The 15329-nt window shown below is 36.5% G+C and overlaps 2 protein-coding genes across 2 annotated transcripts; both read left to right on the forward strand.

Annotated features, from left to right (window-relative positions):
- Positions 1-4425: 4425 nt before the first annotated feature.
- RPT2 (Phototropic-responsive NPH3 family protein) lies at positions 4426-8400 on the forward strand. Its single transcript, XM_086669209.1, has 5 exons — positions 4426-4822; positions 4959-5028; positions 5523-5900; positions 6798-7535; positions 7776-8400. The coding sequence occupies exons 1-5, from the start codon at positions 4758-4760 to the stop codon at positions 8253-8255; spliced, it is 1731 nt and encodes a 576-aa protein (XP_086525335.1). The 5' UTR covers positions 4426-4757; the 3' UTR covers positions 8256-8400.
- A 1759-nt stretch (positions 8401-10159) lies between these two features.
- Positions 10160-13857, forward strand: LOC147549844 (26S proteasome regulatory subunit 6B homolog). The gene is made up of 6 exons (XM_086667453.1): positions 10160-10790; positions 11934-12164; positions 12655-12813; positions 12897-13049; positions 13212-13295; positions 13517-13857. Exons 1-6 carry the CDS (start codon positions 10290-10292, stop codon positions 13649-13651), a joined length of 1263 nt encoding a protein of 420 aa, XP_086523579.1. The 5' UTR covers positions 10160-10289; the 3' UTR covers positions 13652-13857.
- The last annotated feature ends 1472 nt before the right edge of the window (positions 13858-15329 follow it).

Here is a 15329-nt window from a genome sequence, read left to right on the forward strand (position 1 = left end):
AAATGCAACTTCTTACATGATCCGAATTTGATGCATGAATTAAAGTTGAATATGTTAGAACAAGTCACATTGTCCTTACATGTCATATTTGGGAGCATCATTAGGTCCCTCATTTTTACTTGGGGAAGTTTTATAGGGCTCCCCATTCTTGTTAAAAGGGACCCTTCTTGTGAATTCGGTACGAGCCCACTGAATTCACAAGAGACCATCCGATACGAGGCCACTGAATTCTCAAGAGACCATCTGGTACGAGCCCACCGAATTCACAAGAGACCATTCGGTACGAGTCTACCAAAATTCAATCTAGTAGCATAATTTTGAGAATTCGGTGGATTCGTATTGAATTCACGAGAGGGGTCGTTTTAACAAGAATGGGGGTCCTTTTATCAAGGAGGTGGACTGATACCGAATTTCACTTGCTTTCTCTCTTCGCCTCACGTGGACTAGGCAAGTCCGAGGGCAGCCATGCTGGGCTTAATCTGTGTTGGGCTTGAGTAACACAGACTGAGGATCAGTCCGAAGCCCACGATAAGTGCCAAGAGTAAAGGTGGCCTTGAGTAAAAAAGAGGTACGCCTATGGAGGCACCAGTCATATGTTCACTAGCAATGCACACAATGACTAAGTTCCTCACACCACTAGTTTTAAAGCCCATAACTTTACACCATGGACTTGGGCTCCCCATTCAAGTGGACACTCTTCTAGCCCAATTCCAAGATGGGCTTTGGCAATCGGCTTGGATATGTTGGGTTCAAGGTTGATCTTATCATCTAGCCCAACACCTCGAATAGACCCACACCTAAACCCAAATAATGGGTGAACCAATAATGTTAGGCAAAAGTAATGCTCCAATCAATTCTAGAAATCAAACACCCATTCTACCATTGTTGATTAAACAAGATAACAATATTAGGGCCTACCTCTTAATGATTTAGGTAACATCAATATTAAAGTTAATAGTGACAACCTCCTAACCCACGAACAAAATTTTTCATGCATCATTCCAAAATCCATCTCTCTTCCATACCCATCAAGGGCCGAGTCCCCCAACCATGGATTTTACCACAATAAAAGGAAGAAAAGGAAAGACTGTCACCCCATGTGAGCCATTTAATTGTTTTGTTTACTTGTTTTGGTTGTACCCAACTAGTGGTGGTGGATTCACAATTACAGAAGGGTTCATGTTGTGTCTTTTACTTTTGGCCAAGAGTGATATCTCACCGACTTTTGTAATTCACTTTTACAAATCATTACTTTCAACATAGATGCAGTTTAGTTACTATTTGTAGATATCAAATATAATAAAAGTAATGATCTCATCAAAAAAAAAAAAAGTAATGGTAAAATTAGTTGAGTCAAGTAGAAAGTAAATCATCTTGTGGATTATAACTAATTAAGATCATTGCCGCTAACAACATTTTGGGTCCCGGTAAACGCATCTATAAAAATTAGTCGCGCTCCTTCTTTATCTGCGCTCCGAATGGTTCTGCAAAAGGCACCCTGAGCGCCGTCTCTCTCACACTCTCATCTTTCACTCGCTCTATGCAAAGATCCTTCTATTTCTTTCAACTAAATAAGAACAAATCTTGCAAGAAACCTTGATCTTATACACCATTAAATCAATTAAATCTTCTTTCTAGATTTTTCACGCACTTTTTGAATAAAAACATATCATATTCTTATACACCATTAAATCAATTACAACAAACCCCTAGATCTTGCAAAAAAAAAAACTCAAGGTTTTCAAGCTTGAAGAGAGCTTGCTTATGAAGATTGGGGCCTTAAGCACGGTTATGCAAAAGGGTCTGATGTCCTTGCTTGCTTTTGAAGATTCGAGCTTGCTTATGAAGTTCCAAGACTTAGGGTTTTCGCACTCGAAGAGAGCTTGCTTTTAATGCTTTCAATTTGTAAGAAGGATTCTACAAAAGGGTCTGATACTCTTAGACTGGCCCAGTCCGAAGCTTTGAATTGGCACTCAGAATGGTTCAAGTTTGAAGTCTTGCTTTGGCTTTCAGATTGGTTAGTTCGAGATCTCTCGGATTGTTCGAGTCTAAGACCTTGCTTTGGCTCTTGGACTGGTTATTTCGAAAATAACGCATATAAATGTCAGAGATCAAACGAGATTGACTAGACTGAATCATGATGATTCACAAAAGATCATCAGTTGAGTACGGTCAATAAGTCAAGAAGGACCAATATCTTAATGGGTTAACTGGTATCAAGTCAATAATGAGGTTGAATCCGACCCAGAAGTGGGGGGTTGGTACAATCATCCTAGGCGCCTAAACCATGCCTTGGCTCGAATGGAACCAGGTATGCCCTAGGATGTAAGAGAAGACTAGGGGTTCGCGTAAGTGTAAGTGTGGTCGATACCTCAATCCTTAAATATGGGGGTAGAAATGTGTCTAATGTTTTACCAACTTAATCCTGAATCCTATCAAAGATCCCAGTCGGATGACCTTAAGTATTTAATAAACTTGGCCTTCAATTGTCCCAAAAGGAGGAAACTTCTCTTAAAGAATCTATAAGATCGAAAACATGATCTATCAAATATCCTTGAAAGAGATAAATTCTATCTATCAAACAGACAAGATAATCCCAAAGAAAAATTCTAATATCTCATAATTACGAAATAATAATTCCAACACGTCCCAACACGTTGGATCTCAACCGGCTCATCAACACCGCATATCAACAGTCAGTCAAAAAAATCTATAAAAAGTAATCAAATCGCTTCGAAGAAGATACGAACCAACACAACGAGTAAGTCACAACTCCATAAACTCAGATTCACTCAATATTCAATATTTTAAATGCAACGACAATCTGACTGTCTTGAGCGTAGGAGCAGTTTTCGAGTTTCTTGCAGGTTTCGCCTTTCAGATCGCGAAGAATAAAACGAGATTCAACATAGCAATCTCAACATCATTGTCTGATTTCAGAAAGAAAAATTTTGACATCAACAAACCCCTTTACTAGAACGTAAATAGCAATTTCGAAGACCGCATTTAGCGGCTCCCCTACCATCATGTTCATCTTGGTGGGAGACTCAAAAGTGTAAAGGTGCAAGTAAATTTGAGAAGGTTGGGACTGATGTAGAATATTTAGAAATTAGGATAATCTTTTCTTAAATCCATATATACATGGAAAAACAGGTGTAAGAAGGTTATTTGCTTAGAAGAGTCCTCATAGGATTACACAGGGGGACACACCATGAGAAGGAAAGGAGGATAAACAGCTAATTTTGTCCAAATAGAAAGGTGAGTTGGCAAAACTCTAACCAAAAGATTTGAAGTTGGGTTTGTTAATTTTGTTGGGGAAGTCAGAACCACAAAATTGTGTGGTAGAGACATGTCCATTGGAGGAAGAGTATGGAGGCTGCTACTGGGGTACCGTGTGAAGAAGACTCGTACTGAAATTCATCATGGACACTCTCTATTTCTCTCGCTTCCCTCTCGGCGGCTTATTTAGTTAGTTAGCCAAAAACTCATGACTTTGTTTTCGTGGTATAGCTTGGCAGCTAGTCTCCGGCTAAGCTTCTAACTTTAGAAGGAAAATTTTGGACCAATTTTCAGTCCCAACTTTTTATCACAAGTATCTCATCAAAAACTTTCTATAACAAGTACAGTCATTATCTAAGGTTGGTCGTCTGATGGAATCCTATCCAAAACTCTCAAATTATCCTAACTTTTCATGATTTTCTACTTTTTGAAAGAGATGAGAAAAAGGGACCGAGAGAGAGGGAGAGACACAGTGAGAGAAAGATGCAATTGATGATGGTGGTTGCCGGATTCAGTGATCGGAAAAAGAGGGAGGAGAGAAAGATTTGCAAAAAAAAAAATTAAGGTCGCCGACAATGACAGTTTACCGGTATAGAGAAGAAATCGTGAACAAAATTTTATTCCCCATAACAATTAGAAAATATACTGGTCAACTAAAGTTCACAAGTTTTTTATAAAGCCTTTGCACTCAAATAACTTTCTTGTTTCCCTAAATGACCCGAGATTATCTTCTAAATGACAAAATCGAGACATTAAATTTTTTGTTTCTACAACGAAGATCTCTAAAATAACTTTATTTAATACACATGTCAATCCTAAATTTAACAGAAAAAAAAATAGTAAAAAGTAAAATCTCTGTTAATTTAAATTTTAAAGTTTGATAAAGTTAGCATTAGATGTCTTCTTCGAAATTTCTAGAATAACTATCTATACATCATCATTGAGTACCTACCTAATAGAGTATTTGAATCAATATGATTTTTTAACTAATTTCTAAAAAAATCTTTTGTGACACTTTATATTTTGGAATTTGAGTTCCCTATTGGAGTTGGTAACTTTTAGATGTTTTGTATCTTAAGTTTAGAATCACAAGCTTTCAACAAAAAAAAGTTTAGAATTAGATGAACAAGATCTAAACAAGTATAAGTGGCTAAGCGGAGCCAAGCCAAGGATGTCTATATTTAGTCAACTAAGTCAAGGATCACCACTTCCTTGAGTCCAAGTCATCTAGTGGTAGCATGAAAAGTGTAACCATGGTTATCCTTAAAGTTAGTGAGAAAAGAAAAGTGAAAAAATAAGGATAATTGACATTATTACATCTTATAAGGGTTAATGAATGTATCTATATAAATCAAAAGGGATCATCTAAAACTCATTAATCTCTCTCTCTCTCTCTCTCTCTCTCTCTCTCTCTCTCTCTCTCTCTCTTTCACACACAAACACAGACTCATTCTATCTCTACTACCATCATTCCATGTATGGATAACCTTGTGATGAACAATAATTGCAGACTTTCTTTAGCCATGGAGAGAACTGGACAATGGTAATTGTCTTCTGAAATTATTAGTATTATTTTCAGAATTTTGAGTGTTTAACTCTACATGTTTTTTCAACAAAAAAAAAACTCTACATGTTATTTACTTATGAAATTGATATCTTATTTGCTAATAAAATTGCAGGGTTTCTTCTCAAGAAATCCCAACAGATATTATTGTGGAAGTAGGAGAAGCAAGTTTCTCTCTTCATAAGGTATTTTCTTGTTTTTCATCAAATTGAAATAAAAAATCTTTAATTATTTAAGTAAAACTTTGAAAAAAATTAAACAAGAAATCATATTTGAAACACACAAAAGATCCATGTAGTAGAATTTTTCAATTTCATAGAAGTAGTTAAAATGGTGAAGCAAATTTCTCTCTAAGTTTCTCATGCATATTTTAAACAACTAAAAAAATATACTTAATATTTAGTAAAATAATAATATGTTTGAAGTTTACTATTTCCCAAAAAAGAGTAGTAATTAAATTTAAATAAAATTTAATTATCAACCATGATAGGAAAAAAAATTAAAAGTCAAAGCATACTTCAGACTTAAACATAATTAACGGTTTTCATTTTCGAGCCAACTTTCTCTCTGTCTGGATGGGAGTTCTCGCACTGATTAAATTAGGATAGTTGATTCTCATTTAAGCGTTTTTATCATTTTCGTTTAGTTATATCTTAATTTTTTTTTTCTATCGAAACAGTTTATGTTGGTCGAGAAAAGTGGATTCATAAGAAAAATGATAATGGAAACAAATGAACCAGATTTATCAAGAATAGATCTATCAGATATACCAGGAGGACCTGAAATATTTGAAAAGGCAGCAAGATTTTGTTATGGTGTAAACTTCGAAATAAATATTCAAAATGTAGCAGCCATTAGATGTGCAGCAGAATATCTTGAAATGACAGAAAAATATTACGAAGGAAATTTGATCTCTAGAACTGAGGAATTTCTTGCTCATGTAACAACAATGGGACTTCCCAGTGTTGTTTTAGTATTGAAATCTTGTGAGGATCTTCTTCCCTTAGCTGAAGAGTTACATATTGTTCAAAGATGTGTTGATATTGCTAGCTCTAAGGTATGTTTAAACTATTGATATCTACTATTGTTTTCTCATTGAAGATATTGTTAATGTTATGAGTCTGCTACTCGAATAGAACAATGAGTCAGATTTACATTTCGCCCTTGAGTCGAGGTACTGGATGCGGGTTGCTGACCACGAGTCGTCCCAACGAGCTTAACTTTTGTCCTGATCGAACCACAATTTTCAGTTTGAGGAAATCGATAGAAAAAATGAACATTATTTTGGATCTGAAATTGTTAATTTCGTCATTTAGATCAAAATCAATTGCCATTAGTGGAGATAACTTAAATGTGACGGCCTTTCAAATTGAACACATGTTTTGTTGAGTAAGGTCACAAGAGGTTGTTAGACCGATCGTATATGCTAACTCTGTTACCATATTATTTTTGTGGACGTCAAAAAAATAACTAAATGATAGTGAATGAAGAGAACTTAGGTATAATATTTCTAGTTATGAGTACTTTTTGTTTAATAGAATTGTTTTCACGTGTCCCCGACCATTTGATGTAGTGGTTGGATATCCCTCTTGAGTTCATGAGGTCTTAGTATCGAGTCTTGCTGAAAGCAGTTTATCACCAAGATTTATCCCATGTAATTTAGGCAATAAATAAAGTAGATCTAGGAACAGACTCCCTAGAATGGCCCTAAGGGTCTTTTTATGTGGCCTTTAGGGTCCAAGATGTCTTAATACGGCGGTTATAGTGCTCATCCAAATTCACGATGTATTGCATTTTATATTCATCTCTCAACAGTTCAAATTTAGTCAAAATTTCAAACCACAACCGCCACATCAGCTGGACAACTTCTTTTGTCAAAATCCTTGTGATTGTTACTTTGTTAGTAGTTGAATATACAAAGGGTTATTGTAACATGTGCTCCCAATATATGCAGGTATGCAATGAGGCAAATTTCCCAAGCCGTTCACCAACAAAATGGTGGACAGAAGAACTCACAATTCTCGACATCGATTCCTTCAAGAAAATAATTTCCTCCATGAAATCCCGCCGCGCAAAAAGTCATACAATTTCTAGTGCCTTGATAACTTACGCCGAGAAAAACCTATCAGATCTCGTCCGTGATCACTCGGGTACTAGAATCACCATGTTGTCTGATTCTAGCATCGGCGATTTCACCGACATTAATAAACTGCAAAAGAATCTTCTAGAATCAATTGTCTCTCTTTTACCTTCAGAAAAATCAGCATTTCCAATTAACTTCCTCTGTTGTCTTCTCCGCTCCGCAATTTATTTAAACGCTACGACTAATTGCAAACACGAGTTAGAGAAAAGGATTTCGGCAAGTTTGGAAAATGCTACCATTGACGATCTTTTGATTTTATCGTTTACTTATGACGGTGAACGATTATTTGACTTGGAAAGTGTTAGAAGGGTAATTTCAGGATTTATGGAGATTGAGAAAAGTGTGTCCACTTTTAATGGTGGTCATTTTGATGAGATTTGTTCATCATCAATGAGTAGAGTTGCCAAGACAGTTGATGCTTATCTTGCTGAGATAGGAGTTTATGGGGAATTGAGTATTTCCAAGTTTAATGGAATTGCAAATCTAGTGCCTAAAATAGCAAGGAAGGTTGATGATGATCTATATAGAGCAATTGATATCTATTTAAAGGTTAGTTTCAAAGTTCTGAATTTTATTTTAAGAGTCCATTTTTTTGTCTTATTATGTGAATATGTCTTTGCCGGTTTTATTTGAAATTAAACTGTTTGACTTAGACTGCCAGTATCAACTATTCAAACCAGTCAGACATTACGAGTCAGAGACAAACAAATATTCAAATCTGACTTGAGTCGCTTCAGTACCTTAGGGATACTATAATTTTTTATCTTACCTAATGATCCCATGTTTCAGGCTCACCCAGATTTAGATGAGATCGAGCGGGAAAAGGTTTGTAGCGTCATGGACCCACTCAGACTGTCATATAATGCGCGAGTTCACGCCTCACAAAACAAACGATTGCCAGTTCAGATCGTCCTCCACGCACTCTACTACGATCAACTCAAATTAAGGAGCGGTTCTGATGAACGGGACATCAAAGATGATGCTGGTTCTACTAGGATTCAACTGCAAGCTGATGTTTCATTAATGAAAGAAAATGAAGCCTTGAGAGCAGAACTTATGAAAATGAAAATGTATATTTCAGATACCCAAAAGAAAGATGGGCCTTCCTCAATTAAGCCCACCTCGAAAAAGCCCAAGTTCTTCTCGTCGGTTTCAAAAACCTTAGGGAAACTGAATCCGTTTAAGCATGGATCGAAGGATACATTACATATTGATGATGGTACTGAAGAGGTAGTAAAGCCGAGAAGAAGAAGATTTTCCATTTCGTAGTTTCAACAAAATTATACAGTATTGTTTACGTTTTCCCGTTGATTGTTGATGCGTGATGTTTTTTTTAAAAGGAGTCTCTCATTTGACTAAAGTGTGATGTTTTATTGTACATTATGTTTTTTGAATAAATCTAATATTTTTGCTATCTTCTATTTCATGTGTGTTGATTTCTTGATGGTGAATAGGTTTTTTGTTGAACTGTATTTATTCGACGAAAAACAAAACTACATCAATATGGCACGAGAGTACTTATGGCATAGAATAGGTAGATCGAGTACCATATCCTATCTTAATGTTCTAGTCTACCTGTTTTGGATATAGAATCTCCGATATTATTACAAAACCTGCAGAACTAAGAGAAAGAGATAGAAATGGAAGAGGGTCGATCTATGATTTCTTTTATGATAGGTTGGGAGTGCCAATAGTGGGTGACTTTACGTCTTTGTAGACCTGTGATGGGCGTTTGGTTGTCACGTTCTTTATGATAAAATAATTCGACCCATAGGGGTAATGAACCATCTCAGCATGGTTTGAAGAAGGTTGTTTGTTCGATGAGGCGATCTCTTAAATAGTCTATGTTTGATGTAGAATAATGTCTTGAGAGAAGGGAAAGAGATTCACGAAATTGAGAGCAGTGCCAAGTGTTGGGTCCATTTGATTAAGAAGACTCACATTCAAGCAAGTCAAACGAATCACATTGAAACAAAAAATTCTTATTTTGCTTGACCAAAGCTAATGCCTCTCTTCAATAGAATTGAAAGAAGAGACGAAAAGAACTTCATGTGTTTCCTTAGATGGATAGCCAATGGAGTGATAATAAAGTTTCCAGACATGACTAATCGACTAACTTAAGCACGTGCCTGTAAAATATCCCACTGTAGTAGTATTGGGCTAATATAGGACCTATAATCTATGTTGGACAAAGTGTAAGGTGCAGAAGGTTCTTATAAGAGGTATTTTTTTTTTGTTGAAGGTTATAAGAGGTATTTCTAATTTTCTATTTTATACTTGTACCTGTCACGCTCACATTCGAGTTGACTTGGGAAATAGCGAAGAAGCAATAGCAATCCTAGATGGTCTAGTTTGGGCGAAAGAACAGAATCACAAGTATATAATCGTAGAAAGTGACAACTTAAATCTCATCAAGCACATCCATGACAAAAGACACTCAGTCCACTGACAATCGTTGAATCATATCCGCAGAATTCGAGAAATCAGAAGAGATTTTGATATAGTTCAATTCAAATACACCAGAAGAGAACTCAACTCGCAAACAGACAAACTAGCTAAATGGACAAGAATGAAAAATAAAAATAAAATGTGACATAATGTTCTATCAACGCAATAACGTTTATTCCAATTAATGATAGAAAAAATATTGGTCGACTATTATTTTTGTTAAAAAAGTCAAAGCTAATTACAATGGAGTTATTTTAGAAGTATCTATGGGAGGCATAAAAATTTAGAAGTTCTCAATTGTAGATGCTCTTATGATGCAGGGGCACCCGGCGTGGACGCTTTTGCCGTGGCCTAACGGCCACGTAAGCCAATCGGCCATAATGATTAGATTTAGGAAAGTCCCAGTTTTAGTATGATTCGTATTGAATCTAGGTTTAGGAAGTTACATTATTTCAGTATTTCCGTTAACTGGGAAAGTCTAGTTTGAGTCTATCTATTTAGGAAGTTGCAGTATTTCAGTATTTCCATTATTCAGGAAAGTCCAGTTTGAGTCTAACTAGGAAAGTATGATATCCTATAAAAGGAGGTCTAGTTTGTCTTTTATTTTCATGTTGAAGAGAAAACCCAATCAAGTTTAATCGAGTTTACAATTATTTAGAGTTATTTAATCGTTATTTTATCGTTCTTCGTTCGTATTAGTTTATTTTATTCTTCAATTCCGCTGCGTTCTACATCATCTTAGGCCAAAGAAGGCCCAGGTCGGCCCGCTCCAAAATATCACCTACAAATTGAACAGAAGGTCTCACTGATTGTGTTAGATTTCTTGCGAGCTACTCTCTCTCTTTTTCTCTGAAAATGGCATCGGCCATGGTTTTAGATCCCAAACCAGTCTCCGAACCACCACCCTCGTTTCCATGTTCGAGATCTGACCTACACAATCTCTCCGATCAATCATCTTCAGTTTCCGATGAAGATGATCTCTACGGTCGTCTTAAATCCCTAGAACGACAACTTGAATTCATCGATATTCAAGAAGAATATGTTAAAGATGAACAAAAGAATCTTAAGAGAGAACTTCTTCGAGCACAAGAAGAAGTTAAACGAATTCAATCTGTTCCTCTTGTTATTGGACAGTTTATGGAAATGGTTGATCAAAATAATGGAATTGTTGGATCAACTACTGGTTCTAATTATTATGTGCGAATTTTAAGTACCATCAACAGAGAACTTTTAAAGCCATCTGCTTCTGTTGCTTTACATCGTCATTCTAATGCCCTAGTTGATGTGTTGCCGCCTGAAGCAGATTCTAGTATCTCTTTGTTAAGTCAGTCGGAGAAGCCGGATGTTACCTATAATGTAAGTTCGATAGTTTTTTACTTTTTAAAATTAGGGTTTGGTTTTAATTTTTCCCCTAATTATTACTACAATATAGGTTTCTGTCGGTTGGAGTCTATTAGGGTTTTTAGGTTTGGGTAATTTTTTTTTATTCGGTACTAGTTAGTTGTCAATTGATTATTTTGTTAAATTTTGGGGGTTTTCTATCTTCATTCAGTTGGTTGTTTTGGGGGATTAGGGGACGGAATTAGGATACTATGTAGGATTGAAGAGTATGAAGTTTTCTGATTTGGGAATTTAATCTTTGAGATTAAAGGTGTCCTAGTTTAGTACAGAAATACTTGTATTAGCTCAGTACATCTCATTAGACTCTATAGCTCTTAGAAGATTCTAGTTGACAATGGAAATTAATTATGGTGACTGCAAATCATCTGTCTTTTAGTTGAGCTCCTACCGTATTTTTGACATGTTAAAATATCAGATGCGTAAGGTTTTCAATCATCAAGAGAAAATTTAGTTTAATGCACGAAGTCAAAGCGCCACCATGTCCTGAACTTTGTAGAATGTAGGGCTCCAGTAGATTTTGGAGTGGCTTAATTTTTATTGACATTAGGACATTGAGAGAAATGCCCAAAAAAAATCACCACCCAAGAGTGAACGTGTAGTTCTTGCAGACATTCCTACCACACACTCACACAGAATACTGCGATTTTGTAAACTAGTATGAGATTAATACTAGTAAAAGAGAGGGCAAGGTTTCTTACGTTCAAGGACTTGACCTATTGATCAGATACAATGATACTATAGTTCATCCTTATCCTCTTAATAAGATATTCAGTCAGCATTTCAAAAAATAGATGCATCTAGTTCCAATTATGAAACAGTGAATGACACAAAAGAAATCAAAAGCCTGAACAAGTTACCTTGAAAAAAAAAAAGGAAGTTGACTTTACCACCTGTATGTTTTTTTTAGTATAACAGTATTGGTCGATATCAAGGCTCTGGCATTTTAAAGATGCCTCGTGACTTGTGTCCAAATGTGAACTATTTGAAGTTATGCTTTCTTCAGTACTTTTTGTGACTTGAAGCTATACGTTGTGTTTCCCTTCTGAAACTTCGATTGAACTGCGTATTGTTCATCCTAGCTAATTTTGTGACGTTCAGGATATCGGTGGTTGCGACATTCAAAAGCAAGAGATCCGTGAGGCTGTTGAGTTACCACTTACTCACCATGATCTATACAAACAGATAGGTATAGATCCACCTCGAGGTGTTTTGCTCTATGGCCCTCCTGGAACTGGTAAAACCATGCTTGCGAAAGCTGTGGCTAACCATACAACTGCAGCCTTCATACGAGTGGTTGGTTCAGAATTTGTTCAGAAGTATTTGGGTGAGGTATGTATTGTTTGAAAACTTTTGCTAGTAATAGGTGTCGATTGTCGATTTTCTCTCTGTATTAGCTTTCCCACTTTAGTGTACAGGAATTTACTGGAAGTTTCATCGGTTTTAGCTGCTTGTGTACAGCTTAAAGCAGTGACTGCTAAAATTTTGCATAAACATTGATCCTAAGGTCTGTGATTACGGAATAATTTTAAAATTTTTTAGTCGAAACAGAACCAGAGAACAATAAGGTAAAATAAGGAACAAATATGGCAAGGAAGTCGGCACCTAGGACTCTTGTTTTCCTTACTGAAATTCCTACTTCAAGTTATTGCTAACGATTCCTTCACTGAAATTTTGTTTTTGTATTCGGAATGGGTGGAAGTTGTCCTTAAGACAATTCCAGTGGCTGCCACTCTTGGTCTTCATTCTTACACACACAAGCCTTATTGCAACTTCTTGAGATCAAATATGATTGCTGTGATATATCTGTTATTTGTTGCAGGGCCCGAGAATGGTCCGTGATGTTTTCCGTCTTGCAAAAGAGAATGCACCTGCAATTATCTTTATTGATGAAGTGGACGCTATTGCTACTGCCAGGTTTGATGCACAAACTGGTGCTGATAGGGAAGTTCAGCGTATCCTCATGGAACTCTTGAATCAGGTAAAACTCAGAGACCTCGACTGTTGCTAGTAGACTTCCATTCATTTTAGTTATTAAACTCAGCTTTTTGGGTACTTCAACAGATGGATGGTTTCGACCAAACAGTAAATGTAAAGGTCATAATGGCAACTAATCGGGCTGACACATTGGACCCTGCACTTCTAAGGCCTGGTAGACTCGACCGAAAAATTGAATTCCCTCTTCCTGATAGGCGACAAAAACGTCTCGTTTTCCAGGTGAGCTTCGTGATACTATTATGCCTTCACGAAAATGGCAATTGGATACCTGGTTTCAGTTCAGTTGTCCTCAATCTTTGTGAGAAGGATTATGTTTCTCGACCTAATACAATCAGCTTGAGACTCCGAGACTGATTATGGTTTGATTTTATTTATTTTCAGGTTTGTACTGCTAAGATGAACTTAAGTGATGAAGTTGACCTGGAAGATTATGTTTCTCGACCTGATAAAATTAGCGCTGCTGAGGTTAGTTGATTATCTATGCACATTCAAAACCATGTTGTCGATGATTTTATACTGAATCATTTATGGTAAAACTTCATGGTTAATATAACTAGAAGTCTGAAGTAGGTTGAACTCCATGATCCTGACGATTGTATTATCTAAGCTTTAAGCAACTCTGACCAACTTCCCTCCTATTAACTGATCAGGTCATTCATTAATTTTACTACTTGTTCTGATTGTAGATTACAGCAATTTGTCAAGAAGCAGGAATGCATGCTGTCCGGAAGAACCGATACGTAATTCTCCCGAAAGACTTCGAGAAAGGGTATAGGACGAACGTGAAGAAGCCCGATACAGATTTCGATTTCTACAAGTAAGAGAGACTTGGGGATGAGAAGAATATATATGATATGTCATGGTAGTGAATTTTCTGACATTGCATTTTGATGTTTATGTTTCTCTCTCAAAGATCATCAAAACTCAATATGTATTTCCTTACTAAGTTATGATGACTAGCAGGTGTACCTTATTTATATCATGTTCTTTTTGATGAGTGAAGTTACGAGGGATCTCTTTGATTAAACACTTCCTTGATTCACATACGATAAAGTTTGGTATTCAAGAATTACGAAATATTTACTCGTCCTTTGTAAGACGATAGACTCTGATTTCTTCACTTAAAAGTTACAACGTACTTCATCCAGTTTTGGGAGTTTTTGTGGACAAAACTAACTGTTATGATAATAATCATATTTGTTTTATCATCAACTGTATTTGAATTTTCTGGCTCAAATGGACCAAAATTTAGTTCAAGATAGTCATTCAAGCGGATCAGACAACTATCTCTATTACGTTTACCCTTTACATTAAGTAAAGCAGAAGATACTAGTAAGAACGAAAATAAAATTTGTAACAACCAAAAATAGGTCTAATTATGTCGGATTCTAATTACACCCTTTTTATTATCTCTCTGTAATCATTTTTAAGTCTTTTGGTAGTGCTGCTTCCATCCATATAAGAATCTAAACTTCTTCTTTCTCATCAAAAAAAAAAAAGAATCTAACCTTCTTGCTTTATCACAAGCAGTACGACTCCTCTTGGATAGAGTGGGTCTTTTCTTCTCCAAGAAAACGACACTTATCGAAGTCGGCTACTGTACTATTCAGTCGTTCACTATGACTTCCTATTACTCAAATCTTGAACTTCAATTCTGTCTATTCCAACGGAATAATTAATTGCTTTTGCCACATAGACGACTCAAAAGAACACCCAGATAATTGATGCAACTCTCGATCATTCCCATCCTAGCTCTATCTTCAATGACCATGTCTTCAGATTCTTCTCTAACGTTCTTGCGTTTGTGGCTAATGTATAATAGCAAAAGACGTGGTGGAGGACGATAGTCGCGAATGTTGAGTCTCCGGGGGTGACGATGGCATGTTGAAAACTGAATCAGGACGAGAAGGTGGTCGTAAAGAGAGTGACTTGCTCAAAATTGAGTCAGGATGGGAAGGTGCAGAGCCGTGTTTGAGGGGGGGGGGAGGGGGGGGGGGGGGGTGGGGGGGGGGGGTGGGGGGGGGGTGGGGGCAGACAGGGCATCCACCCTGGCCCCCACCTCAAATGGGCCCACTTCAGTTAACTAGTTTAGTGAACAAGTAAGATCAATTCAAAGTATTAGACAAATTAAGCATGTAGCTCAATGGACATAGGTCACCGGTTCGACCTCTATTATGGCCACTTTTTTTTCATTTCTTTTTATGTGTACATCAAAGAAACTTGGAAAATAATTGAAGCGATGATTGAGAAACTTCATACAATGAGTTTAGTTTCGTAACAATTTAATATCAATATTATTGAATAATTTTGAACTTTTGTTTATCGATATATAAAGTATTTCTTTTACTTTATGTTATCATAGAAGAGGGCCACTTGTAAAGTTTGACACCGGGCCTTCAAATTCTCAGCCACGGCTCTGGAAAGGTGGTGGCCGTAATAAGAGAGGTGGTGGCACGTAATGAGAATGAATTGCTTATGGATATTGAATCACGAAATGGA

The sequence above is a fragment of the Eschscholzia californica genome, unplaced genomic scaffold (assembly GCF_041429995.1).
Source record: "Eschscholzia californica isolate CP2 unplaced genomic scaffold, dmEscCali1.0.p SCAF_3, whole genome shotgun sequence".
NCBI lineage: Eukaryota > Viridiplantae > Streptophyta > Magnoliopsida > Ranunculales > Papaveraceae > Eschscholzia > Eschscholzia californica.